A 27,257-nucleotide genomic window follows, 5' to 3' on the forward strand; every position below is an offset into this window, starting at 1 on the left:
ATTTACTTACGGAAATGACGACAAGCCCAGACCTACCTAGGACTTTTTATATATATCTATGTGAGAGAGTGGGGAGATAGGCGGTATTTTCCAAGAGCTTTCGCTCGAATTGAGACGTGAGGGGGTTAAAGATGGCGGCGATTTTGCAGCAGATGCTGGAACGGCCTGAGCTGGCCAAGCTCTCTAAAGCCGTCCAAAACAAGCTCGAGAAGTTCTTGTCAGACCAGCAATCTGAAATAGATGCTCTCAAATCCCACCACGAGCGATTTAAAGTAGACAGTGGTAAGATGTTTGGGAAATGTTTATGTTCAATCTTTCGTCATGCCTGCTCTGGAGACGCCGGGAGATCTCGCGTTTCATTCCGATAGCAAAGACTTTGAATTTTGATAGCATATGATTATAAGTCCGCAGTTGTGAACATCGCTTTCCTTAATGTTTGAACTGACTTTGGTATAGGGCCCATTTCTCCAACTGCGTGATTATTTATATATTTTAATATGGCTGACGAGAGAAGGCAAACAGCAGGCCTTTGGCTCCTGGCTTTTCAGACCTTAAAAAAGGATGTTGTCTGATTCCTTTTGGAAGCTTGAGTTTTCTGTTTCTGTCTTTTTTTTATTGATTTACAAACTGTGAATGTGGGGGGAATCCTCCATCTGTAGTATTTTGTCACAATACTTTAAATATTGAATTACGAGTTTGTTACGTCTGTAAACTGCAATGTTAACCCCATCTGAGCAACTGATCTTGAACGTGAATTTGACCCGTTTCACGCTGTAGTGGTTAATTTGTAATTTAAAGAATGGGGATGATTATCCACCTGGTATAAATAATTGATTTGTCAGACTTTTTATGCAAATATAAATAACCTATGTTTAACAATATAGCTGTACCCTAAACTTTGCAAAACTGTTTTTGTCAGGTTAAGTTACATGATTGTCTTGTAATATCAGCAGATATAGAATGATTTTGCACAGATTTAGGAATGAAACAGTGCTTAATCATTCATTAATATTAAAAGCTTTTCTTACAGCAGTGCAATCAAGATTGATGCAGGCTATTCTCTAATATTTACAGAGCAGCAGTACTTTGAAGTGGAGAAGCGACTGGCTCAGAGCCAGGAGAAACTCGTATCGGAGACTCAGGAACGCCAAAATCTCCAGGAGGAGTTCGCCAAGCTCAGTACGTACACGGATTGCGATCACTTTACCGTTTTAAATGTGACGGTGCTATAGTTTTCACGCAGATATGAATGTAATCCATGCCTGAGAGCATGCTGGTGTAAATGGTAGGCTACTGTCAAAAATGTTTGGAAACTAACTCTAAGGATCTTTGTTCATGCTTGTTCCTGCACAGGGTGTATAGTTTGTGATTCAGGCCATGTAGTAAACTATCTTTTTGAAGAATCCTCTTTTTTTTTTGATGAACCGTATCTTTTGATTGTCCTGTCTAATAATACCTTTGGCTACTGCTCGAAGCATGCCATGTAAAGACTCATTCACATTACAAGTAGGGCATGCGGCCCCTCTGAACTAAATTTTCTGCATTCAATTTCTAGGTGCAGAGCTGAAGACCCTGCAAGAGCAAAAGAGAGAATATGAGTCCTCAGAAGAGAGATTTTCTGCACAGCAGGTGAAAATCAAAATACATTTTTGATACAGACATTTTAGTTACTTGTTCTGAAATGCCTTTTCTTTGGATTTTGTATATCATTTCATCTGAAACTTAAAAGGGGCACACTTTGCTTTTGAGCAGGCATAACAGAACCGCCGTGTTCAATTTAATTTCAGACTCACCTTACCAAAGTCAAAGATGAACTGGAGGCTGAAAAACGAGAGTTGGTCCGAACACTGGAGAAAAGGTCCCAGGAAGTGGAGCATCTAAGCGGTATGAAAATCTGGGTTGTGCCACAAAGCCTCTGACCTTGATGGAATTTTTTAAGACAACCTAATGTGCTTAGCTGCTGTCGTTATGATGAATTGTGTTGTGCAGTTTATATGGGGTTTTTTTCTTGACACTGTTGCTTGAAATCTTAGGACTCAGAAGTCTAGTTTTTGTTTGGTGACTTGTATTAAGGGAATCTGGTTGTCTTGGAGTTTCAGAATAAAGGTGGCCTCTGCAGGTGAGTTATTTTGAGAGTAAAAGGCCACAAGAGGGGCTGAGTGAGATGTACTGGAGTCTTTTCACGTGAAATTTAAATATTTGTGCTCCTCGGCAAAGCTCTCAAAAAAAAGGGCAATGCAACATATTCTACAAATTGGAGTCCTTCAGTGTTAAGTTTAGATCTACCATCGTTTTATTTTTATGAAACGGACATTTAAAAATGTCGTCTTTCTTTAACAGAGGACCTTAAACGTCTCAATGACAAACTTGTGGAGACGAATACTGCGAAGATGGAGTTCCAGTTAAAGCTTGATGAGCTTCAGTCTTCGGAGGTCTCGATCAAGGTGAGGTTAATACAGCTTTAGGAGTCTGTCAGTGAAACTTGTAACATTGAGATGAAACCAAATGTTAAAGTGGTTACTTGCCTGGAAATTGTAAATTTGGAAAATGGTATTTATCTGCCAGAGGCTGTTGTGAATCTGTGGAGTCAGAACCACTAAGAAAACTGCATCTTTGAAGTATTACAGGTTGGTCATGTTCTAAATAGAATCGAAGTAGAACAACGATACAAAGTTGTTTTCTAATTTTGTTTTAGTACCGGGAAAAGAGGATGGAGCAGGAGAAAGAGCTCCTACAGAGCCAGAACTCTTGGCTGAACGCAGAGCTGAAGGCCAAGACTGACGAGCTGCTTTCCGTCTCCCGAGAGAAAGGCAATGAAGTTCTTGAGCTCAAATGCAACCTGGAGAATAAGAAGGAGGAGGTTTGTTTAATATGCTTTATTAGGCAACTTGCATGTTGTGGTCTGCTCCTGCAAGGGTTAAGAAACTAAACTCTTGCACTTCAAATTTCTGTTATAAACACCTGAAACTGTAAACAAATTTAAACAAAAATATTACTTGATTTGTTCCAGCTTTGGCACGTTTGAAAAATCCACTCTTTTGATTAGGTGCAGCTACTTCTCAAGTGCATTCTTCATTCATTGAGAAGGTTTACAGTTATGCATTCCAAAATCGTGTTAATACTATACTAAAGTGCGGTATGGCCTTCTACAAAGTAATGCTTTTGCTTAGAGTGGTATAAGTACAACTCACCCATTTGGCTTGGCTCTGTTATTCCTCAGCCTAGGAATAATTTTAGTTAAGCATGTCAATTGTTATTAATCTGGTTTTAAGTTAATACTGATGTTGCCCTGCGTGTCATAAAACCAAGATACAGGCTGCTGGTTTCTTAATTACTTTATTGCTTTTCAGGTTACAAGACTTCAAGAACAAGTGAACAGTCTGAAATTGTCAAATGAAAACTTTCAGAAGCAAGCAGAGGACTTGATGATGAAATTGAAAGAGGTCATTTTTTCTTTGTGGTGTGAATTTCACTATTTGAGCTGGAGACCTAACACCGACCAGTGTAACACTGTCTTCTTCTATAGGCAAAGGAGCAGCAGGCCAGCATGGAGGAGAAGTTTGGCCATGAACTGAATGCCCACATAAAGCTGTCCAATTTGTACAAGGCAGGTGCACTTATTTAAGTTTTTACATTTCTTAGCAGCATCTACTGAAATGGGATGTGTTGCCATAAAGCACAATATGCTCAGAAAAACTCCAAAGTTAATGAAAAGGGGGGGCAGATTAATCACTGTAAGTCATAAAAATGTGAAACTTGTCCAACAGTGAGTGTTGCATTAACTATTTATAGACAGTACCCTCCTGCTTTGGAAATGAAGAAAACCTGTAGATTGAAGTTTGTGGGGCATTAACTGATCATAGCTCAACTATTTGTTTAATGATCAATGTGGAATTAAATTTTAGATGAACTTTATACATATGACATGGAAAATGCTGAAAATGGTTTAGATTTTGTCATGTTAATTGGCTGAATTGATTCAACAATGTTGCCCTTAACCTATTTATGTACTTTAATTTTTTTTTTCTCAAGCTTAAAAAGCTTAACATGATTCAAAGATACCAAGATTCTAGTAGCGTGTAAGTGTAAGACTGGTCTTAAGTCATAAAAAATGGATGTTTTGAGAAGTTGTTTCAGTTTTATTGCTTTGTGTGTAGAGTGCAGCAGCAGATTCAGACTCTAAAAGTGAGGAGCTCAACAAGGCTGTGGAGGAACTTCACAAGTTACTGAAGGAAGTGGGAGAAGGTGAGTAATTGCTCTTTACAGGAGTCTTTGCCTTATTTGTAACGTTAAATGAAACCGAAGACGTTTTCTGGGGGCATCCTGCTGTCACACCAGAGTCCTGGGCTTAAATCTGACCTTGAGCAACTGTGTGGAGTTTGAAATGTTCTCTCATTGTCGGTTTGGGTTTTCCATTCCCCACCAAACTGCCAAGGGCATTCTAGTTGTAGTTTTACAGAATTATGCCTTTTTCCATGGTCCTGTAATGGAGTGGTGTCCCATCCAGGGAAGACAAAGTTGTATGCCATCAATTCAGCTTTGTGTCTTGTGCTTTATGATTTGACTCAGTCCTTTCCTGGATAAATAGCTTGCTGATTTTGATGGATCAACTGTTTGTTCTTTGTGTGTTTCTATATACAGCAAAGAAATGCACAGAAATGAGGCTTTTAGAAGCGGAGAATGCAAAAGAGAAGATTGAAGCGGAGCTAAAAGACAAGATCAGAAATATGGAGAAAGAGCTAGAGAATGCTAATGATCTGCTCTCCGATGCCAAGCGAAAAGGTGACGTATCTGTGAAGTCTTACAAAGGACTCCGATTGGTTGAGTACAGCAGTGCCATTAACATTGCCTAGGACCCATCACACTTTAAATATTTAAAATTGCTAGACGGAGTACAATTGTTTTCCAGGCGTAGCGGCACTTACTGAAGAGGAGCTGACAACTATGTCTCCTACTGCTGCAGCAGTGGCAAAAATAGTGAAGCCTGGGATGAAACTGACTGAGGTATGATTTATAACATTCTTGTAATGGAAAGCTGTCCTCCACCTATAGTTTTTCATTTTTTAGAAGGTAGAGGCCTTTTCTTAGTGGTAAAGAAACGTATGATGTTACAATTGCAATTGTAGCATCTTGATCATGTACTTCTTCATAAGAAGCAGCTAAAAAAAATCTGTGAGTAATTACTCTTGAAGTGCTAGGGAATAAAATTACATGTTGATAGATAACCCTAAGCTAGTCACAATAAAAAGAAATCCAGCCCTACATTGCATTGGTTTTGAAGTGTATACATGGTTTTTCAGCTTTGTTCTGCCTGTCCTTGTAGCTGTACAACGCATATATAGAATCACAGGACCAGCTTCAGCTGGAGAGACTGGAGACAAAGCGTTTGAACAAGTACCTGGATGAGATCGTCAAGGAGGTGGAAGCCAAAGCGCCCATTCTGAAACGCCAGCGGGAGGAGTACGAGCGCATGCAGAAGTCGGTGGCCAGTCTGTCGGCCAAATTGGAGCAAGCAATGAGAGTAAGACTCGAGCTCTCATCTCTGGAAAAGGCCTTAAAAGTTGAGATCGATAAGATCACTTTATTGGGCGTGTACAGTTTCTTGTATTGGGGATTTGTCTTTTCGCATATCCCAGCTTGCTCTCCATGAGACACACAGACAGGGAGAGAAGCTGGGGGTCAGAGCGCAGGGTCAGCCGTTTATACGGTGCCTCTGGAGCAGTTGGGGTTAACGGCCTTGTTCAGGGCCCCAAATAGTAGGATTCCTCTGCCAGCCGTGGGATACGAACCGGCAACCTTCCAGCTACAGGCGCAGTTCCTTAGCCTCAGAGCCACCTTGGTGAAAAGGTTAAAAAAAAGGGGTTAAAAGTTTAGCCATCTCCTTGGGGGACTCTGTTTTTTTTAAATGTAGAACATCTTTATTAGTTTAATAACTGCTTAATATGTAGCTTTTGTTTTAGGAAATTCATAGGCTGCAAAAGGAAACGGACGAGGCCAACAAGCGCTCCTCTGTCCTGGAGAGGGACAACCAGAGGTTCGAGCTGCAGCTCACAGACATGTCTCAGCAGGTCAGCTGTTCTGCGTGTTGATCGGAAGTATGAGGCACAGTCTGGCTAAAAATCTCAAGTTTCTAGTTCCTTAACTTGACTCCTCCCATCTCTTCCCGCAGATCCGCGTGCTGCTGATTGAGCTGGAGGAGGCCCGGGGGAATCATGTCATTCGTGAGGAAGAGGAGGTGAGCTCTGCTGACATCAGCAGTTCCTCCGAGGTCATATCCCAGCGCCTGGTCACCTTCCGAAACATCGAGGAGCTGCAGCAGCAAAACCAGCGCCTCCTAGTGGCTCTGAGAGAGCTTGGTGAAGCACGGGAAAAGGAGGAGATGGAGACCACCTCTTCCAGGTACTGTTGGGCAACCACGTTAAATTTCCCCATGTAGGTTTAAGAGCTTGTTTGCCTTGTCACCTTGTTGGCATCAAAGGATGGAAGGCAGGTAAAAGTTTTTCAAACACTTTCCATTAGTTTTTGCCAACCAGAAAGTAAAACCTTTACTTTTTCCCCCATCTTTAAAATCTCATTCAACCTAATAACATTTTATATAGTGCTTTTACAAGTGGGTCCTCAAAATGTGAGAAGAGACAACCGGGATTACAAAATTCCAGTAAGAGTTTGGAATACAGTAGGAAAGTGTTGGGGCAGACACAGAACCAGTTGAATAAAAGCCCTTCTAAAGAAAGAATCTCTTTCCCCGAGCTCTCCAATATCATTAGGGATAGAATTCCTGTTTCCTGTATTAACAGGAGAAGGACCTAACAGGAGACCAGAATTAGACGAGCGAAGGTTGCAAATAGGGGAGTAGGACGATAAGTCAGATAGGTACTGAGATGCCAAGCCATGTAGGGCCTTATAGATGAGCACGAGTATTTTGAAGTCAACTCAAAACATGAACATTTAAAGATCTATTTAATATTAAAATCACTTTTAGTTTTTTTTTCCCACTGAGAAAACCTCACTCTTATTCTTCATAGGGTCACGGAGCTAGAGCTGAGTTTGGACAAGGCTCAGAGGGAGCTGGAACAGCTACGAGAAGCCCGCAGTCACCAGATGCAGCTGGTTGAGTCAATCGTACGGCAGAGAGACATGTATCGCATCTTGCTGGCTCAGACAACTGGAGTGAGCTTCCCTGTGCAGGGTAAGGCATTAAAGGTTTCCTGATCTCTGTGCTGCGCTATTTTGTGACTGCGTTGACCTGTTCTTTTGCGTAAAATGTTTATTTCCCAAGGTAGGCACGATGCAGACCAGGCACCGCTAGTTTTCTTTAGCGTATGACGGACATGGCTTGTCGTGCACATGTGCATTTGCTTAAAGAACGTGCTAAACTCCACAGAACAGCAGCCTTGCAAGCACAGCAAGAGCCAGTGGTGGCCCACTTGAGAGTAAATTTCATTTTATTAGTAGTTTTCTCTGGTCAGTTGATTTCATAAAAGAGTTATTGATTAGGTGTTTGGGAGCCACTACAAGAAGTTAACCTTCCCTTTAAGTCTGAAATGAGATTTGTTTTCAGCTTTTTTTCCCCTGTAATTTTTTTAAGCAGATCTCGACTTTACTGAGCTAGATTTGACTTTTCAGCTCTTTTTTGCACAAGGGCATAATGTGTTCTAAAGGCCCTTCAACTGAAATCCGCTCTCTGGCTTTCAGGTACTGTGCAGGAAGAGCTTTCTCTGATGTCCACCCCTCGCCGTTCCCCTGCGGTCACTCCCACTGTGTCTACTGCAGCACAGGCCTCTACAGCAGAGCCCACTGAAGTGATAGAAGCCAAGGCAGCACTGAAACAGGTGATTTAAAAAAACTTGATCCAGCCAACTGCACTGGGTAAAAGCGGTAAAGTACCACTAGATGGCAGTATTGTGTACAGGTTTATTCCTCTGACCTAGTTTAATACATTTACTTTATGCATAACTTTTAAAATCTTAAGTCCATTTCTAAGTACAGTATTCTCAGTTTTTAGGAGATGCTAATGAAAGAAACGCCAGTCTATAGAGGGGAAAAAAACTGGGGAAAATTTGTGTTGCTTATCAAACTCCTCCTTTTAGAGTCTATATAAAGAATTTTAAACTATTCTTTATTTAAAAAAATCACCTGTGAAAATTAATTGGAATCAACAAGGCAATAAGTCAGTTGTTTTTAATTTGATCACAATTTGTTACTGGTAATGTACCTTATTTAAGTATATTTTCTTTCAAATGTTTTGCTGTTTTTGTCGGTTGGCCTGGTAGAAAAGATCCTTTCACTAGGAAATGCTACAAAATATTGTTTAATAATGCTGGAAGTCAATAAGATGCACATTCTGGTTACAGTCTGAGAATAGTTGACTCTTAGTTATTACTTTATGCCTATTGTAGTGCTCCAAATTTTAGTTGAGCGTGTCGAGTAGTATTGATATGAATAAATGCATCAGTAAAATGAGTAATAGTGTAGGGTTTCTCATTTGGTATGATTTTGTTGCATGGTAAATGTTTAAAGTTCTAAAGATTTATAGTGAATGAAATATTTTTCCAGTGGATGTGATTCTTATGACTGTCACTAAGGTGGTTGCATTTTCTGTATGCAATCCACAAGCCACCCTTTTCTTAACCATTGAAAAACAGAACGCATTCAGATAGAAGGAGGACAGAAACTAATTGACTTGAAATTTATTTAACCTAGATCAATTTTTTTCCCCAGCTGCAAGAGGTGTTTGTAACATACAAGAAGGAGAAAGCCGAAAATGATAAAATGCTTAACGAGCAGAATGAGAAACTGCAAGAGCAGATGTCTGAGCTTCGTTCCCAGAATGCCAAAATATCCACCCAGCTGGAATTTGCATCCAAGCGGTAAGCAAACAGATCTCAAGATTCAGTAAATAGTTGTGGGATGTCCTTCTTGAGGGAACCTTTGGTCCTCACCAGCTGCGTTGAAATTTGTAGTGCAAAAGGTGTTAGATTTTGGAACTACAAGCACAACATTGCTTTATGTCGGAAAGACTTCTATCAAAGTGTGATGACAAAAAAAAAAAACAATTGGTAATTGCTCTCTTGCTTCCCTGCAAAGTTATGAAATGCTACAGGACAACGTGGATGGTTATCGCCGGGAGATTGCTTCATTGCGTGACAAGTGTCAGAAAATGATGACCACCACCCAGAAACAAGAACAGATCATCCACACTATGACGCAGGATCTGAGAGCTGCCAATGAGAAACTGGCTCTAGCAGAAGTAAGGGTGTGATTAGTTGGATAAAATCTCCTCTTCGCATGGGGTGATCATGCATGGGTTAAACATGCTTGCGGTGCTTTGATTGGAATCTAAACTGTCCTTTAGGTAAGAGGTGAAAACCTGAGGAAGGAGAGAGACATGTTGAAGTTGATTGAGTCGAGGTTGAATCAGGAGAAGGAATCCATTCAGGCAGAACAGAGAGGACAAAACCTGCTTCTGACTAATCTGAAGTCCATTCAGGTAAGAGCGTGGCTGGAGTGCTGCCCTGTGTTGTTTGCATGCAATATGAAAGTCGTCTCATTTGTTTGGTTCAAGGTCAGTAGTCAAGGGAGACATTACTTATAAAAGCTTTAAGTACTGCACGAAAGCCATTTGGGAAGTTTTTGTATTACTATGTGTGGTAATTGGTCATGTTTACTCTTTCATAATATTCCTATATATTTGAAACACAAATTGTTTGCAATACTACTTCACTAAAGAGTAGGATAAACAGTATAGCTATATTTATAAGGCCAATGACGACATCTCGCAATTCCTTCTCAAAGGTGACCCTGGAGCGCTCTGACACGGAGATGAAACAGCGCCTCAATAACCAGATTGAGAAGCTGGAGAGAGAAATCACCCAGATGAAGAAAAAACTAGAACATGAAGTAGAGCAGAGGCACCTGCTCAGCAGAAACCAAGATGTAAGGGCCTGCCTGTCATTGATCCTTCTATTCATTTCACACTGAGCTTCCTTGAGCATCTACACCGTGTGATGGGCTGTTCTCTACTGTTACAGCTGCAGCTGCTGGAGGCTAAGAAGCAGCTGGAAACTCAGAATGCCATGAACCAGCAAACCAAGGAGCTTCTGAAGAATGCTGAGCAAGAGATCAGCACCTTGAGACAGCAGCTCAGCAATGCTGAAACCCAGCTGGCTTCACACGCATCACAGGGCTCAGGCACCTCAGGTACAATGCTACCACAATGCAAGAAAATTGCCTAGATTGATTTAGACACGGATATACCATAAATAAGGAAATGAAATCCTCGATTCGGTCTGAATTATGAAAATTGACGTCAGATGTTAGTTTCGTCTTGCACATTTGGAGCTAGATGAATGGACTAGCATATGTGTGTAGGATTATATGTAAGGCAGTAAGTCTGGCACGTCGATTAGCAGTTTTTATTAAGTGTGATTTATTATGTTGCTAACTGAAGAGGGAGTTGCAGTAAACCACAATCGTTTGTGCTGGATTTCTCAGTTTGGAATTTTCATACTTGTACCGTGCATGACAGGCTCCATTGTGATAGGATCTGGTTTTGAAAATCCAGGTTTTGTTAAATTGTAAGGTGTCGAATTCCAACTGCAGGGCACTTTTTTTGCAGTCAAAATTTAGCATTTCTGGTACGCATGCTTGTCCGTCCAATTGCATTTGTCCATTTAGGAACTATTTGTAAATTAGTGGTTTCACTGCTCAACCTGCATTTTCATCACAGGAGCTCAGGGCTCAGAGCAAGATCTCGAGGAGCTGCGTGGGCGCCTCAGGCAGGCCGAGGAGCAGAGCGGAGACCTGAAAGAACGGCTGAAAAATGCAACTAGCAACGTGGAGCAGTACAGGGCCATGGTACTTAGCCTTGAGGAGTCTTTGAGCAAGGAGAAACAGGTTGGTGCGATTCACTTATTTTCCTTGACGAGGGCCAATTCCCTGCACCCAAGATAGCACATTGTCTTTCTTTCTAATTCATGTGGAAACTTTGGCGTTTTAACTGCTTTCACTAAGAATTATCTGACTTCTGTCTGGGAAGGTGACTGAAGAGGCTCGTTCCACTATTGAGATTCGTCTGAAAGAGTCTCAAGAGTACCAAGTGCAGTTAGAGAAGAAGCTGGTTGAAGCCGAGAAAGAGAAGCAGGACCTGCAGGAAGAGAAACGCAAAGCCATTGAGAATCTGGAGCAGCAGGTGATTAGTTACCGTTGTCTGCAGATTAAAAATGACCGTCCAGTTTGCTGATCTGAAACTGGATTCACAACCTAGGAACATCTACTAGTTGGCCACATGCTGTGAAATGCAAATTCTGCAAACAAAGGCATTGTTCTTATGATACACAGGGCATATTGGTTCTTGTGTTTTTTTATCTTTCTTGGTTAGCACTAGACTTGACAAGCAACAGGTTAAAGCCGATTGTCACCATGTGCTAAAGTGTGTTTCCTTTCATTAAGATGATCTGTTATCCCTTTGGATTTTATTAATCCCTTGTTAATTTGATTTGTTAGATGAATGATCTGAAGAAGAACCTCAGCAACATCCAGGCTGAGCTCCAAGAAGCTCTTCAGAGAGCAGCTGTAGCAGCAACCCATGAGCAGCAGGCTATTCAGGACTGCCAGCAGCAGGTGAGTCTGTTTAATCCTTTTAGATACTGCAGCTGGGGGGGGGTCTGCCACATCATCATCACAAATAGCATGAATTGTAGCATTGATGTTCAGGCTTTCCTGCCTGGACAACATGGCAAAACCTGCAAATAGGTATCCATTGTCTTTTACTGGGGAAGTAGTAAATTGTGTTAAGCATATTTCCTGCCCATTTAGATAGTTCTTAATTGACATTTGTTTCATTTTAGTTAAGATGGGACTTTTAAGCCAATGCTTGAAATCTTTACAGCTTAATGACTTGATCTTTGCGTCCATTTTTCTTCTGAAAGATGTCGGTTTTCTTTCCAGGGTAAGTTGGCTGCAGAGGCTCAGAACAAGTATGAGAGGGAGTTGATGCTGCATGCGGCTGATGTGGAGGCCCTCCAGGCTGCTAAAAACCAAGTTGCCCAGACCTCTCAGATGCGCCAGCAGCTGGAAGACCGGGCACAGAAAGCCAGTTCCCAGCTCCTGGAGGCCAAGGTCTCCTGGGAGGAGCAGGAGAGAATGCTGAAGGTAGGTGAGAGCTGGGTTAATTGATGCGTTAAAACGGTCACCAGGTACATGTTCATCAGGTTTCATTTTCTTTGACTTCTAGCCATCACATATGGTTTGGGAACTAAAATCCTCAGGAGGGCGAGTTCTGTTTTGTCACGGAGGTAGAATTAAGTAGGGCTTTTTCTCTGCTTCTAGGATGAGTTAACCAAGTTGACGTCCCGTTGTGACGATCTCCAGAAACAGAACAGCCTCCTGCACGAACAGGTTGAAAGCATTGGCAACAAGATGGTGGCCTCGGTGCAGCACGTGGCACAGGACAGCCACCTCAACATCTCTCTGAGCGAGGAGGGCAAGTCGCACGAGCAGATCCTGGAGATCCTCCGGTAAACCTCCCCCAGAGGGCGATCCCCCCCTCACCCTTTGACAATCGACAAGGTTTTGGATTCCCTGATGGGTAACGTTTGCGGTGATCTGCCGGTTCAGGTTTGTGCGGCGCGAGAAGGAGATCGCCGAGACCAGGTTTGAGGTGGCCCAGGTGGAGACGCTGCGGTATCGGCAGAGGGTGGAACACCTGGAAAGGGAGCTGAAAGAGCTGCAGGACAGTCTGAACGCAGAGCGGGAGAAGGTGCAGGTGAGACCAGCGAGCCTCCAGCTGAGAGGAGGCCATTCAGCCCATCTTGCTTACATGGTCGTTTGTCAGCTGACTGTATCTAAAAATTGGTTCTTCTGTTTTTGTGAACAAATTATTAATGTTAATTGTGCATCATCAAAGGCAACACTAGTATACCCCTCCCAATATATTGCCCACCCAAATCACCTAGACCCGACTGTATTTCTCTTCCACTGTCATTGAAGGGGACAGGGTTTCTTTAAAATTCACAGGTTGTTGCTGAGCATGGCCACCATTGGCCGTACAAGCTGTACATTTGCAATACGTGCTTTGCATCAAGGTGCAGATGCTGATTTGTGGGAGTTTGTCCCATTACTCTTCTAGAACTTGGCCTCCGAGTTCTAATGCCACACATCTCAGTCTTGTCTTGGCAAGTATTCAGTGGCATCTTAACTGGAGATGTTGTTGTAAAGGTTACCATCAATTACTTAATACAATGTCCTATAATAACTAAATACTCATGCCCAGATCATTACACTTGGGCATCCCCATCAGATTTGGCAAAGCTGACTCATCTTTTGGGTTGGGGCTTATCACTGAGGGACTACATTTAGCTGTAACATCTTACCAGTTCAGAATTTGTTAGCTGTGAATACCCATGATGGTGCAAACTCGCTCTTCTCATGATATGCAGGGCATGATGGTTCTTTTGTGGTTTTTTTATCTTTCTTGATTTTTACTGAACTTGACAAGTTAAATCAAATTTTCACTAAGTGCTCTATCAGCTTGCACTGATGATGTAAGGCTTATGCAACAGTGAATTTTGCTCAAGTCATGTCTCCTGGTCAGTGCTGAATGGTTAAATATAGGGACACCAAAAACACTTAATATTCAAAATTCATGTAATGCCACTAAAACATCTCAACATAGTAATTTCTTTTGATGAATATTAACCTTATTACTGTGGTTGCCATTATCAGTTTCAAGGATCAATATTTTAAACAATTACTCCCAAAATACAGAACATCTTCATCTTTATTCATGTAAACCATTGTGGAGTTAAACTGGGATTTCATACCCATGTGGGAGAGATTATAGCCAAAAAACTACCTTCAAACACAAAAGTTTCAGTGCATTGAAGCTACAACAGCACAATGCAATACGAAAGCTTGTATTCCGCAGCATTTTTGCATTTCTCGTTCACCTGAATTGCTGCTGAAGTTGTATTAAGGTGGGTTAGGAAATGTAATCTTACAGGTTCTGTGACCGCTATTTTGATGCACGGAAATCTTCGTTTCCGGTATCTGTCTGGATGTCATAGCACCCCTTCATTGTTAACCTGGCCAGTGCACTTTTATTCATCTGTAAATGCTAACTTTTCTTTGAGGTTATTCTGAACTGTAGTGCAGTAGAAAATGAAAGCATTCATGTGCTTACTGGTTTATGACTTGCATGCTAGGTGACTGCTAAAACCCTAGCACAGCACGAAGAGCTCATGAAGAAGACTGAGACCATGAATGTCCTGGTGGAGACCAACAAAATGCTTCGGGAGGAGAGGGAGAGACTGGAACAGGAGCTTCAACAGCTGCAGGCCAAGGTTGGTGTGTTGGCCTCATTGCCGGCCCACTTCTTTGTAGATGTTTGTCAGAAACCGAGCTCAGATGATTTTGAGGATTTAAAAGGAAGGACCAGAAACTGGAGCTTGTTAGAGCTGCAGTCAGTGTGTTTATCATCTACTTAAAGGTTCTGGAATACTGTATTAAGAGAATGAAATAGCACCTTGGCAATTTAGAAAAAGATCTGTACAATTCAGAGTAAGATGTGAGGTGCTTCAGCATCTGAGTATATTTAATAAGATCTGCTTGAGGGCACTGTTCAGGATAATTATACCTCTGTTACCCCTGTTTACCAGCTTAGAACACAACCCTAGTGGTTGGCAAGGGATTGCAGAATATGAAGAGTAATAAAGGAACATGAAATTCAGCTTACAAGTAAACCTGTTATTCAGAGTGCTTAAAGTACCGAAAGTGTCTTCCAGTGTGCCAGATGTGTTTTTAAACTTGAGCAGAGAGCAGTCCGTTGAAAACGTCGTTTGGCTTTTCCTTCCCTGGGTGCTGGCGAACTCTTAGGTCCGCAAGCTGGAGGCCGACATCATGCCTCTGCAGGAGTCGAATGCCGAGCTGAGTGAGAAGAGTGGCATGCTGCAGGCTGAGAAGAAGCTGCTGGAGGAGGACATTAAGCGCTGGAAAGCGAGGACGCAGGTAAGAGTTAACTGCACTTCTCCAACTTAAACACACCCAGCTTAAGCTGATAACTGGGTCTATCCTTTACGTCACCATTCCAGTGTGAAGGATTGTTTTTGTATATCTTTTATGCGACTTCATGATTATCTTTGCACTCATAACACTTGTAACCTTATGTCTGTACTTTCTGTGCATCCTAGAAGTGATTGTAGCACAAATGACTTTGCATCTGTACCAAGGTGTTTGCTTAAAACGCTTCTTTTGTTAACATTTCTTCGTAATTCTGACAGAAAATGTGTAGACTGAAGTTATTCAAAAAAATGTTTTTTGATGAGAGAAAAGCAAGGATGGAAAGTCATCCTGCTGGATAAGGGGGGCAGCGAGAATTGTAACTTCTGGTATCTGGCTATAACAAGAGAGTTCAGCCAGAGGAATCTTGACAGAGAAAAAGACATTTTCTTTCTCTCATGGTATTGTGCCTTCAGTTCATCAGAAGTGAAGGCCTGTTAGTCGCTCCACCTCTCTAGCCTGGAATCGGATTATTTTCCTGGTCCCCTGAAGAGGGGTTACCTTCGCCCATTCATCTTCAAGTGTAATTTACTTTCGCAGCTGCTGAAACTCTGAAGGTTGGCTTTCTACGGTGGCATTCTGCAGATAATACCTTAAAATCTCTTGTTATGCATTTTGTCCATTTTTTAAATTACAATAAGTCTCGAGAATGTGGATGGAGTTTTCGAAAAGGGTGATAGTATGGAGTAGAGGTTGGGGCAATGGTAACCTCTGTCTTGGACAAAAGCATCAAGCACCCAGAACTGACTTGACTAACCTTTGTGGGATAAACCTTTTGTTTTGCCAATGTAGCAGCTGGTGACACAGCAGAAAGATACTGATCCCGAAGAGTATAAGAAACTCCACTCTGAGAAGGAAGCCCATTTAAAGCGCATTCAGCAGCTGACTGAAGAGAATGGTCGACTGAAGACGGAAATCGCTAGGTTAGTCTCCCGTTCTGGGGACAAAGAAACGTGTATCCGAGAAGACATCGAACACTTTGCAGAATTTGTTTTTTGCCTCCTCTACCAGGACAAATGCTTCTTTGACTACGGCGCAGAACCAAGTGCACAGTGAAAGGGAGAACCGTGCCAAAATGACTGCAGAGAAGGAGGTACTGAAGAAAGAGCTGGAGGCCAAAGTGTTAGACATTCAGGAAAAGCTGAAAACCATCACGCAAGTGAAGAAAATTGGTCGCAGATACAAGACTCAATACGAGGAGCTGAAAGTGCAGCATGACAAGGTATGAGGACTCCACCAATTTTGAACCGCAAATTTGGTAAACCATAAATGAGTGTTCCTTTTTGATTTTTCATTAAAATGGTTATTTCTAATCCTTGAGACTTTTAATAGACTGATTTAATCAAAGTAATTGATGGTTCAGATTCTTCTTTGAGTCCTGGTGAGCATATAAATGGTTATGTATTGTACTTTTAAAATAATGTATTAATTTTTCCAGCTGGTCACCGAAGCTGCTACCCAGCCAATACTGGAGCAGGAAGCCCAGCAGGCATCAGCCAATGAAATCCAAGCTTTAAAAGATGCTCTTGGACAAGCAGAGAACAAAGTAAAGGAAGTTGAAGGACAGGTTGAGAACCTCCAGAAGGTGATGTAGATACACTTACTCTGATTCTGTATTGGAAACCACTATGTTCGGGGAATTTCTCTAAAGATCCGAAACACTTTTAATATATTTAATATTCCAGTAACTTGGAGCACCCACTTTCTTTTATTTGCACATTTTAGGTTATTTATCTTTTTTGTGAACTCACTTGTGTGTGCAAGGTTGATATGAAAGGTAAGTCATGTTAGGAAGCCAGGAGGCCATGTAGTTTCATACAAAGCAAGTAAACTAGGATAACGGAGTCAGCCAACATGGTAACCTGACCCAGGCACTCAAAAACCCTTTCAAATCAAAGAGTATTGACTTGTAGTGACACTTCTACTGTTTAAAAGCAGTTGACCTCCAAATAACATCTGCTTTTCTTGTCTGTACCAAGATGGCCACTGCTTTGTTCTCACGACTCAAAATGCCATTCTGGAAATTTAATTGAAATAAAATTAAGTTTTTTAATTAAAACGTTGCAGGATTCATTGCCATGAGTCCTTTTATTCCTCCACTGGCTGCAGTAAGGTGCAAACCAAGAGGTCTGCATCTCTCCTTCTGTATTACCATCACTACATGGCATGTAGTGCAAACTTTTACTGTTGAAAACCTGTTACTGTTTCAGTGCTTTACTCTAGGGTTTCAAGGCAGTGGAACGTAGTTTTAAAGCTTGTAAAATGGCGTGTGATTTTAGTTTGCCATTGAGGTTCCTGAAAGAACACCACAGGAATTTTATTGGTGGTGATGGTTTTCATATTCCAGGCCTGTTAGCACTGGAAGGTAAAAGTTGACCTTATAAAAAATATCTTAATTACCGTTGACAGTGATTTGAACACTTGTTGGTGTGTTTTGAGTTTATAACGTCTGAACAATGCATTTTGGTTTTGGTTGTCTATTGCATTTAAGTGCATACAAGTAATTTGGCAATAAAAAACAGAACTACAACTTTGATTAATTTATTTCACAGAATCCTTTTCCCCCCCATATGATGGGTAAAAATCAATGTAGTGCTCATTCATTACACTTTTACTTGGTGCCAGGTGTTTATTTTTTGAATCTTTGGTCTGTTTTTAGATGGTAAGCGAACAGGAGGCAGAGAGGAAGAGTTTGCAGGAGCAGGTGACCAAGCTGGAGCAGAACCTGCAGGAGAAATCCACCCAGGAGGAGCAGCTGCGCCAGCAAATGGCCGAGAAAGAGGAGAAGACAAAGAAGGCCTTCATGGGGGCCAAACAAAAGATCAACCAGGTTATTGGTCAGTAAGCTCTCGTAAAAGGCTGTCATGTTTTTAATGTAATACCGTGATCCTTCACTATATAAACTGCCACTGTACTAGTTTTCACTTATATAAGATGTAGTTTATTCCTACCTGCGTTGTCATTTACTGAGCAGATTTCCTCTTACTAGCTGGGCTCTGCCCAGTAAAGCAAGGAATGTTGTTTTCATACCAGGGTACCATTCTGTGCTGTCTTAAGGTGAAGCTTGGACGTTTTGAGGAAACGTTTTGGATTTCCGGAACCAATCTGAGATCTTAACACGGGGGGGGGATGGGAATTTAATTTCCGTTGTACGAATGTTTCACTTTCCCAGCAGTTTTCGAGGAACGGATTAAGCCCGTGTCACGCGGGACACGCCCTGCGCACATCTCGGGGGCTCGTTCGGCGTTTTGCCACCGCTGTCCTCTCCCCGCGCAGGTGCAAAGGAGCAGCTGGCGAAGGAGAACGAGGAGCTGAAGCAGCAGAGGGAAGAGCTGGAGGTGCGCATGAACGCCCTGAAGTCGCAGTACGAGGGGCGCCTGTGCCGGCAGGAGCGGGAGCTGCGGGACCTGCGGGAGCAGCAGGAGAGGCACAACGAGCAGAGGGATGAGCCCCAGGAGCAGCCCTGCAAGGTGCGCCGCCCCGGCCGACGCCACTTCTTAATAGCGCAGCTGGGAGTTTGGGGGACATTTTGAGTCCTACCTCTGATCCTTTTGGGTCTTGTGTTTTGTTTTTCAGTCTCAGGAGCCACAGAGGCCACCTGAACAGAGGCAGATTACCCTGAAGACCACACCAGCAGCAGAAAGGGGGAGGTAGATCTTTGGCATTAAGATTCTAATAGCACATTACAGCATAATAAGGAACTCAATTCTGCATAATAGAATAAAAGTTGTGGCTAATTGTGAGTAGTTAGGATTTGAAAATTCCCCTCTGTATAAATTTGGGTTAGGGTTATAAACCTTGGGTTAGGATTGTAATTCCCAATAATTGGAAATTAAATATTTTCACCTATGTACCTTTTTTTGGTGAAATCCTTCAGTTGTCTGTATATATGTTTTTTGCTGTCTGGTTTAAGTGCCAAGTGGTTGTACCAGCACAGATACTGGTTACGAGTTGTGTATAATTGTAACCCTGAAAAAACACGTTCTTCCCATGATAGCGCTAGCACTTCAGAGCCTCCCACGGCCAACATAAAGCCTACCCCCCTTGTTGCAACACCCAGCAAAACCACGGCCATCCCCGGAAACAAGGCCACACCGAGAGCCAGCATCCGGCCCATGATCACGCCAGCGACTGTCACGACGCCGACCACCACTCCCACGGCCACCGTGATGCCAACCACACAGGTGGAGACGCAGGAAGGTAGGCGGGGAAAAAAAATACGCTTTGTCCAAAGCCTGCCTTTATTCAGTGGAAGACGAAAACCCAACTCTGGTATCCCGTGGCTCTGATTTCAGCAATGCAGGCTTCTGAAGGACCCGTGGAGCACGTGACTGTGTTTGGTAGTGCCAGCGGATCGGTCCGCTCCACAAGCCCCAATGTCCAGACCACGCTGTCCCAGCCCATCCTCAATGTGCAGCAGCAGCAGACCCAGGCAACCGCCTTTGTGCAGCCCACTCAGCAGAGCCTGCCCCTTCTTGAACCAGCCAGCCAGGAGCCAGCGCCCACCTTGGTGGAGGCTGTGCCCAGTGCCCCAATCGAGAGACCTTCCACCTCTACAGCAGTCTATGGAACAGGTTTGAGCTTTGTTGTTCGGTCACGTTTTGCTATTGCAGTAATACTTTTTTAATTTGTAAACCACTGCCTGTAAGGCCACCTTGAGTGGGTACATTTCCGCTTGCCTGGGGAAATTGGCTTTTTGTAATGTACATTAGCAGCAGTTCTATTGTCTTAAATCTAGAATACAGTCGATTGTGTAAAAATAGATGCTCTTAAGTTTAAAAGGAATTATGATTATCCCTCTTTTAGTTGCAGCCACACCTGGCACCTCCTTACCCAAGAGGCCACGAGAGGAAGAGGAGGAGAGTGCCCCTGACAACACTGAGAGCATGCAAGAAGACCCTGCAGATCCTCCGATTTCAAAGAAACTGCGAATCATTCAACGGGTTGAACCAGAGGTTAGAGACAAACCTACAAATATCTTAATCTTTTAGCAAGTCCACCTGGCTCATCTGATGAAGAATCCAGCCTTTACTTACAAAATGTCACTTTCCTTTTCTAAATTATATCTTGGTTGAGCTGTATGCTCAATTAGTAGTCTGCAAGTAGTATAAATGGAGCATGCTCTCAGGGGGAGATTAATGTTGTTTTGAGGACCAGGACACTAAGTCAACTCCTCTGGACCTTTTCAGGAGGAAGTTGTGGCAGAAGAAAGTACTGATGTTGAAATAGAAGCTGCAGCAGAGATCCAAGAATCCCAGGACCCTGAACAGGTGAGATAAGCGATACCTTTTGATATATTTCTCATCGTTGATCATCTTGGCTTTACAAAAAGACCTCATCTGAAATAGACTGAGTTTTTATTACATCTCAAATAGCGGCAGCAAAGGAGTTAACTACGTGTTCTCTTGGTTCCAAAATCTGTACTTTTTCCCAAACAAAATTACCTGAAATGGAAGCAGCTCTTCTCAAGCACGTTTCTGAAGGCGGTGTGCTGAATGTGTGTGCAGGTGACCATGGAGGAAGGCTACCCCGTGTTAGAGGACGGTGACAGGATGTCTCAGTCTGTCCCATTGGAGCTGGTGCACCAGCCGGCGGAAAGCCAAACTGCACAGGGATCCCCCGAGGAGCAGCAGCACGAAGTCATTGTGATTGCGACCGACAGCGAGAGCGAAGATGAGGAGAATGAGGAGGAGGGGGAGCAGGTACACCCTCACAGTTATTAGACCTTCCTGGATGAATGAGGAGACTGCATAGCCAGCTCCACATTTACTGCAGAGTGAACTGTTTGCCCATTTGTGGAGATGTGTATTGGTATGAGTTCAGTGGCCCATCTCAATCATTATTCCTGTGCAATGCCATTAATGTTCCTGTAGTTTATCATTCACTGCTGAATTCCACATATACAGCATTTTCTGCAGAATTGCTTGTCTGCTAAATTTATAAATATCGGATTCTTTTTCAAAGCCAGAACCGCTTTAGTCATAGTGGTTTAGTCAATAGTAACATTTAGTGTGTAACCGAGTTTGCAGAAAATTCCGTCTGTGCAGTTAAGAACATAAGATTGATTCTAAAAGTTAATACCCATTTAGTATTTAGTAGCTTATTGATCCAGGAATGTCATCCGGCTATTTGTTGAAGGAAGTTGGGATACCAGCTGCAAAATCATGGGTGGGTAGCTTGTTCCCACAAAACCTTGCATACAAAAGTGCCTCCTATATACAGCTTTAAATACACATCCATGTAGTTTACTGTTATTTTCCACTGCATTTCTACCATCTTCCTTGAAGTTTGCAAAAACCGTATTCCTTGGTGTATAAAGTACTCCAGCACCCTCCTGAGTGCTCAGCTGGTCAAGCTGCTCACCAGAGCAATGAGCTGTATGATTTAGGTCTTGCAGGTTCGATCCTGGATCAAATCTCTAGCCGACCGTACTCAGGGTTCCCAAAGCAGTGTACAACTGGCTACCTCTGGGGTGCTTGCAGGTCTGCAGTTGTGAGGGACTTCTCCAGTTATCCCTGGATCTTCGCTATAGAGCCCTGGTGCCCGAGATGTGTTAAAAGACGATCGGCACAATCGGGGACAGGTCCGAGGAATCTGCCTACACTTCCTCAATCTCTCCTTTGATTAAGGGATTTATTGCCCTAGATGACAACAATTGACAATGATCTTAAATGCATCTTAATTGTAGGGTCTTGTTTTTATTCCAGCCAGTCATGCAGCTTATTTTCAGATCGGAGTTATTTAAAAGGCTGTTGATCTCTGTAGGACTACGAGGAAGAGGAGGAGGATGAGGATGAAGATGATGACACGGGGATGGGGGATGAAGGCGAAGACAGCAATGAGGGAAGTGGGAGCGCGGACGGCAACGAGCCTTACGAAGGAGATGACACTGAGGTGAGCTCAGCCTTTTCAGATATTCAAAAACCCCAAAAAGGATTTTGACCAGTAATAAGGCAATCTGATCTACTATAGCTATATGTCCATAACCCATTTATAATATCTCCACCATGTTTCTGTCCTGAGTAACGTATATTTGACCTTTTCAAATGTGTACTTCTTAAAACTACAATTTGGAAGTGAATTTTATTAGAGACATCAATTTTATTTTTTTTCCTGTCGTCATGTCATTTTGAAGGTTGTTCAATGAATTCCGAATAGCATATTTTTTTTTTATCAGACTGCTAGACCACTCGATTTCTCAAATAGGAAGACGTGTGGACTTGCTGCAAAGGATCGAGTAGAGGTTAATTCCTTGCTGAAAAGTAAAATGTTTTAGCTTTGCGACTTACCTTGACTTGTTCTAGTGTTCCAATTTCATTGGCGTCGGGAATTATTTTACAGAGAACATTTAACAACACACACTTGTGGGAGTGAGGCTTTTTTATTTGATGGAAGAATGTTTTAATTATCGCACTATGCTTGTAAGATGTTGCATCGGAGTTTTACCCAACAGGGAGCTGAAGCGACTGATCCTGGAACTGAGACGGAAGAGAGTTTAGGAGCAGGCGATACCAACCAGAGAGCGGCCGACACTCAGAACAGTGGTAAGATGTCAGCCGTCTCGAACTGCACGGGATCTTTTCTTCAGCGATCTCCAGGACCTGGCCTGTCTGTTGAGCAGGCTCTTAGTGAGGTCCACGCACTGTGCGTTCGGTCTGAGTTGGCTCTCGTGTGTCAGGTGAAGGGAGCAGCAGCACCACGGAGTCCACCTTCTCCAGCGAGCCCCCCCGAGAGCAGCAGCAGCAGCAGCCAGCTGCCACTACTGCAGAGCGCCAAGGCCCTCGCCCGCCGCAGTCGCCACGGAGACCCCCACACCCGCTACCCCCCAGGCTGACCATCCAGGCTCCGGCACAGGAGCTGGGACCACCTGCACAGGTACACGTCGCCCTCCCCGCCAGCTCACTCAGACACCATTGAATAAGCACTCTCCTCTTCGTCCTTGAATGAGGAGGTTTCCGACCCGCGTGTTGGAGTGAAGGATGAAACTAAAGCAGCAGGCAACTTAAACCTGCATGAAAATTGATTTGCACTAACATCTCTTGTTGCAACCCTTGCTGAGATATGGATGAACATGTATTAATGTGTGGATGCTTGACTGTTGGATCTATGAGCATTAGAGTTTGTTTTAATGAGGAGCGTAGTGCTGACTGGTGTTCTTTGTGCGAAACAGCGCATTCCTATCCGCCGCCAGTCTGTAGGGAGAGGGCTTCAGCTGACACCTGGCATAGGCAGCATGGTGAGTTTGTGCTCTGCGGATTTCTCTCTCTCTCTTGGGCCCATCTGTTTTTGTTAATATAACCGTTTTGATCGCTGTTGTTTCTCATTTTTATTTCCCCCCCGCACAGCAACACTTTTTCGATGATGATGATAGAATGGTGCCCAGCACGCCAACACTGGTCGTGCCTCATCGTACAGATGGATTTGCTGAAGCTATTCAGTGAGTAGCCTTTTAATTACGCAAAACTAGCGGGCTGTTCGTTTTCTTTTCCCATGTCGGAAACCATCCGTGACCTTTAATAGGAATGGAATCTGTCGGCGATCCTGCATTCTGTTATTGAAATCCTGAATTTGATGTTGCGCACACATGAATTTTGCTAACCCATAACAAGACTGGTAGAGTTTTAAATGTGCTCTTTGATTTAGACCTGGATAGATTCACTCACCCAGTTAGCACAGTCAGTCCTGGATGGCCGATTTCCACTGGGTAAAAGAAGCCTGAGTCAAATAGCCGTCGCCCGCTGCTAGGATTATGAATTGCTGGCTGGATCAATAATTAATAATTGCTTACACTTATATAGCACTTTTTCTGGAGACTCCACTCAAAGCGCTTTACAGGTAATGGGGACTCCCCTCCACCACCGCCAAAGTGCAGCCCCTCCTGGAAGATGCGACAGCAGCCATAGTGCGCCAGAACGCTCACCACACATCAGCTCTCAGTGGGGAGGAGAGCATAGTAAGGAAGCCAATTCATAGATGGGGATTATTAGGCGGCCATGATTGGTAAGGGCCAATGGGAAATTTGGCCAGGACGCCGGGGTTACACCCCTACTCTTTCCGAGAAACACCCTGGGATTTTTAATGACCACAGAGAGGACCTCGGTTTAATGTCTCATCTGAAGGACAGCGCCTATTTACAGTATAGTGTCCCCGTTGCTATACTGGGGCATTAGGACACACATGGAAAGCAGGGTGAGCACCCCCTGCTGGCCCCACTAACACCTCTTCCAGCAGCAACCTTAGTTTTTCCCAGGAGGTCTCCCATCCAGGTACTGACCAGGCTCACAAGATCAAGGTTTGGAGACCCTGGAACATAGTGTATGTTAGCACAGCTGACTGACCTCAGTGCTTTGGTCTTGGCTGTTGTGTGCATTGGCTTATGCTGATCACTGTTTGAATTGTGCTCAGCTCTCCTCAGGTTGCTGGTGTTCCCCGGTTTAGGTTCGGCCCTCCTGAAGACATGCCACAGAGCAGCTCCAGCCACTCTGACCTTGGACAGCTGGCTTCCCAAGGAGGTACATGTGACACATTGAGCCATTGGAAGTCTGTTAACTGGCCTTCTTTGAAGGAAGGTTTGTCTGTGAGGAACCATTTGTGGCAGTGAGAACTCAGTGTAAACGTTAACCGTGTAGCCAAAAGGTTTTTAAAGTAATGGATAAGCACGGATAAAGGCACAAGCGTTAATCGGTCTCGGAAGAGTAGTTGTTAGGTATGCAGTGTTATGTTTTTTTATCAACACCTGTATTTTATTTTACACCTTAAGAGTTCCAAGTTAAAGAAGTGTCACTTTTATAAACACAATCCACTCTGTAGGTCTAGGAATGTACGAAACTCCCCTGTTCCTTGCAGCACACGAGGAGGAGTCTGGAGGGCGCAGCGTTCCTACCACTCCACTGCAGGTAGCAGCTCCAGGTAAGGGCTCTGTCTTGACCCGACCATGTTCACTGACCACTGTGAGGGTTCTGACTGAAAGCTGTGCTTTTTGCAAGTTTGATATTCTAAGTTATCTGAAGGGGCCCTAGATGGAGCTTCACTTCTGGCTGATAGCTCTGAACATCGCAAGTCTGCCTATAACAAGTGGGGTGATAGACCTGAGTTGCCATTTGCGGTAATTCTGCAGAAATGTGGTCCTAGTGCAGTGTTAAGAATCGTGATTGAAATATCATATAGTAGGATTCACAATTGATAAGATATCACCATTGAATGAGGGTCTACTCACGTGTCTGTCTTTGAGCATTAAAGCTGCATTCCCCGTCACTAAGGAACTTCTGTAATTCACAGGTTTTCACTTTTAAAACATTTAGTTGCTTTGAGTATTGTGACTTATAAGGCATTTAGCAGCCTGGGTTCTGTTTGCTTTGTAGCAGCACAAAGCATTCTTAAAAATGTAGGTGTCTCTTGATTTTGTCCTACGTGGAGTGGGAGATGGAATACTTCACAATACTTCATCTCAGTTGTTAATTGCATCTGTATCGTTTTTCTTTTTAGAGTCTGTAGTTTTATGTGCATGAGTTGCATAGCACAGCATTGCCTTATTGGCCTGCGGTGATATTTAAGATCCTGTGCGTGGCTGTTTTGTCAGTTACAGTCTTCACCGAGACGCACACCTCAGATGTATCGGAGAATGCCTCCCAGTCTGTACCCATGGTAACCACGTCTACAGGAGGCTTGTCCACCCCTGGAGAGCCTGGCCAGGGGGACGATGGCGATGAAGTCTTCATGGAAGCGGAGAATGAAGGGTAGGTACTCTGCTCTTCATTTTGATTTCTCCTTCTCTTTTAATGACATTTTTTTCTTTATATGTGCTGTTAAGCAGGGAGTTTTAAAGGGGGTGGTTTTCCCTTTCTGCCTAGATAAATGCAAATCTGACTTGTCTTCATGTTCTTCTGACCTGGAAATAGTTCTGCATGAGAATAATCGTTTTGATGGGGAGGCGAGTAGGCACATACTACATCCCAGGAGGTGGCAGATCTTGACTGTCTCTTTGAAACACTCTGCTTTCTTGAAAAGGGCCAGTGCCGAGGCCTCCCTGGAGTCGGAGAGCCAGCCTGAGTTAGAGGAGTCTGCCCAGCCATCTGATGAGGCCAGCCTCCCCTCCACCAGCCAGGACCCACCCTCCAGCTCCTCCACAGCAGGTATGTTAGCACATCTCTGTATGGTAGGCGCAGCAGTTTCTCAAACTATGAACAATTCTCTGCTAAAGCCAGACTCTGACGTGTTTGGTTTTTCTCTTTCTGCTGCTTTCACTAAAGATTGAACTACTGTCCTATGCTCCCCTGGAGAGTTTTCATACAGGGCAGATTAGCATTATTTTTCTGTATTCAATGCTCCCATCTGATGTTGTGTGAATGACTTTTGAGCTGTATTTACTGGAGTGGGGCAGCATGTGGTGATTTGGTACCATGTCGGAGTGTAAACCTGACGCTTAGCATCTGAAATAGCATTGAAAGAGCCGCCTTTCTCCTTTTCCTCAGCAGACACAAGCAGCACGCAGCCGAAACCGTTCAGGCTGGTGAACCGACAACCTCAGTCCATACGGACAGAGACGCGAGGGCGCCAGATAACTCGACAGAGAGGTCAGCGGTGGGGCTTGGTCTTGTGCCTCATTTCAAATCACACTGATGTGACCAGCTACCGAGTCAGCTTTTCTTGGGGGGGGAAGTTCCCAACAGTTAATTACCAGCATAAATGTGGAAATCTCTCAGGTTCTAAAAATTCAGGTCAAACAAGAAAGGAGAAATAGCTTTTAAGTTTAATGAAGGTTTAAAAAGCTAAACATTAAAAAGGGCAGTTTTTGACCATGCAGCATTTTGATACCTTTTGAAGCAATTAAATTTTAGAAAGATTAACAGCTTTTAAGTCGCTGTACATCAGTCCCTTGGTAGGGCTTACTCTTGCAGCATTTAGAAATAGATATTGAGCTGTATAAGTGACTTTGTTCTCTTTGCTGTTTGTGTCCTGTAGGTGTAAGCCATGCAATGAGTGGAAGAGGCCGGTTCACCAGAGGAAACATGAGTTGACTGCTTTGTATCGCCGCTGTCAGCAGTACCTGAAATTGCAGTCATCGTTTGTTTGTGGAAATCAGCTTAGACGTGCTTAAAGCATTGTTTTGTACCTCTAAATTTTGAGTGTGATCATTATATAAAGCGATGTTCTTTTTTTTTATTAATAAAATTGACAAATCAAAACCAGCCTTCCAATGT

General features: G+C 43.3%; 1 protein-coding gene across 9 annotated transcripts; it reads left to right on the forward strand.

Annotated features, from left to right (window-relative positions):
• The first annotated feature begins 109 nt into the window (after window positions 1-109).
• Window positions 110-27,242, forward strand: LOC148823451 (nucleoprotein TPR-like). 9 transcript variants are annotated; one of them, XM_088927152.1, is made up of 51 exons: window positions 110-282; window positions 1,075-1,179; window positions 1,556-1,629; window positions 1,788-1,884; window positions 2,341-2,444; window positions 2,696-2,860; window positions 3,351-3,443; window positions 3,527-3,607; window positions 4,158-4,245; window positions 4,642-4,782; window positions 4,910-5,004; window positions 5,324-5,521; window positions 5,961-6,068; window positions 6,170-6,399; window positions 7,026-7,189; window positions 7,696-7,832; window positions 8,722-8,870; window positions 9,088-9,250; window positions 9,356-9,490; window positions 9,796-9,936; window positions 10,032-10,200; window positions 10,730-10,896; window positions 11,039-11,191; window positions 11,506-11,622; window positions 11,950-12,153; window positions 12,331-12,518; window positions 12,619-12,766; window positions 14,205-14,342; window positions 14,875-15,006; window positions 15,850-15,980; window positions 16,069-16,279; window positions 16,496-16,642; window positions 17,717-17,894; window positions 18,334-18,527; window positions 18,634-18,707; window positions 19,055-19,257; window positions 19,353-19,631; window positions 19,864-20,012; window positions 20,247-20,327; window positions 20,565-20,759; window positions 21,823-21,951; window positions 22,511-22,601; window positions 22,736-22,932; window positions 23,228-23,293; window positions 23,403-23,494; window positions 24,463-24,569; window positions 24,868-24,966; window positions 25,637-25,793; window positions 26,065-26,189; window positions 26,529-26,630; window positions 27,019-27,242. In XM_088927152.1, exons 1-51 carry the CDS (start codon window positions 132-134, stop codon window positions 27,072-27,074), a joined length of 7,098 nt encoding a protein of 2,365 aa, XP_088783278.1. In that variant the 5' UTR covers window positions 110-131; the 3' UTR covers window positions 27,075-27,242. The 9 variants fall into 9 exon arrangements, with proteins under 9 accessions (XP_088783278.1, XP_088783279.1, XP_088783280.1 ...); XM_088927153.1 differs by having other exon boundaries at window positions 26,532-26,630; XM_088927154.1 differs by having other exon boundaries at window positions 25,643-25,793.
• Window positions 27,243-27,257: the final 15 nt, after the last annotated feature.

The sequence above is a fragment of the Atractosteus spatula genome, chromosome 11, assembly GCF_055471065.1.
Source record: "Atractosteus spatula isolate fAtrSpa1 chromosome 11, fAtrSpa1.hap1, whole genome shotgun sequence".
Classification (NCBI taxonomy): domain Eukaryota; kingdom Metazoa; phylum Chordata; class Actinopteri; order Semionotiformes; family Lepisosteidae; genus Atractosteus; species Atractosteus spatula.

What these genes read in the sequence shown, in the direction of transcription:
- LOC148823451 (XM_088927152.1), top strand. Translation starts at nt 132, where the DNA reads ATGGCGGCGATTTTGCAGCAGATGCTGGAACGGCCTGAGCTGGCCAAG. An exon ending in ATGGAGACCACCTCTTCCAG is followed by an intron (nt 6,400 to 7,025) that starts GTACTGTTGGGC and finishes TATTCTTCATAG; the next exon opens with GGTCACGGAGCTAGAGCTGA. An exon ending in GCTGGAAAGCGAGGACGCAG is followed by an intron (nt 15,007 to 15,849) that starts GTAAGAGTTAAC and finishes TTGCCAATGTAG; the next exon opens with CAGCTGGTGACACAGCAGAA.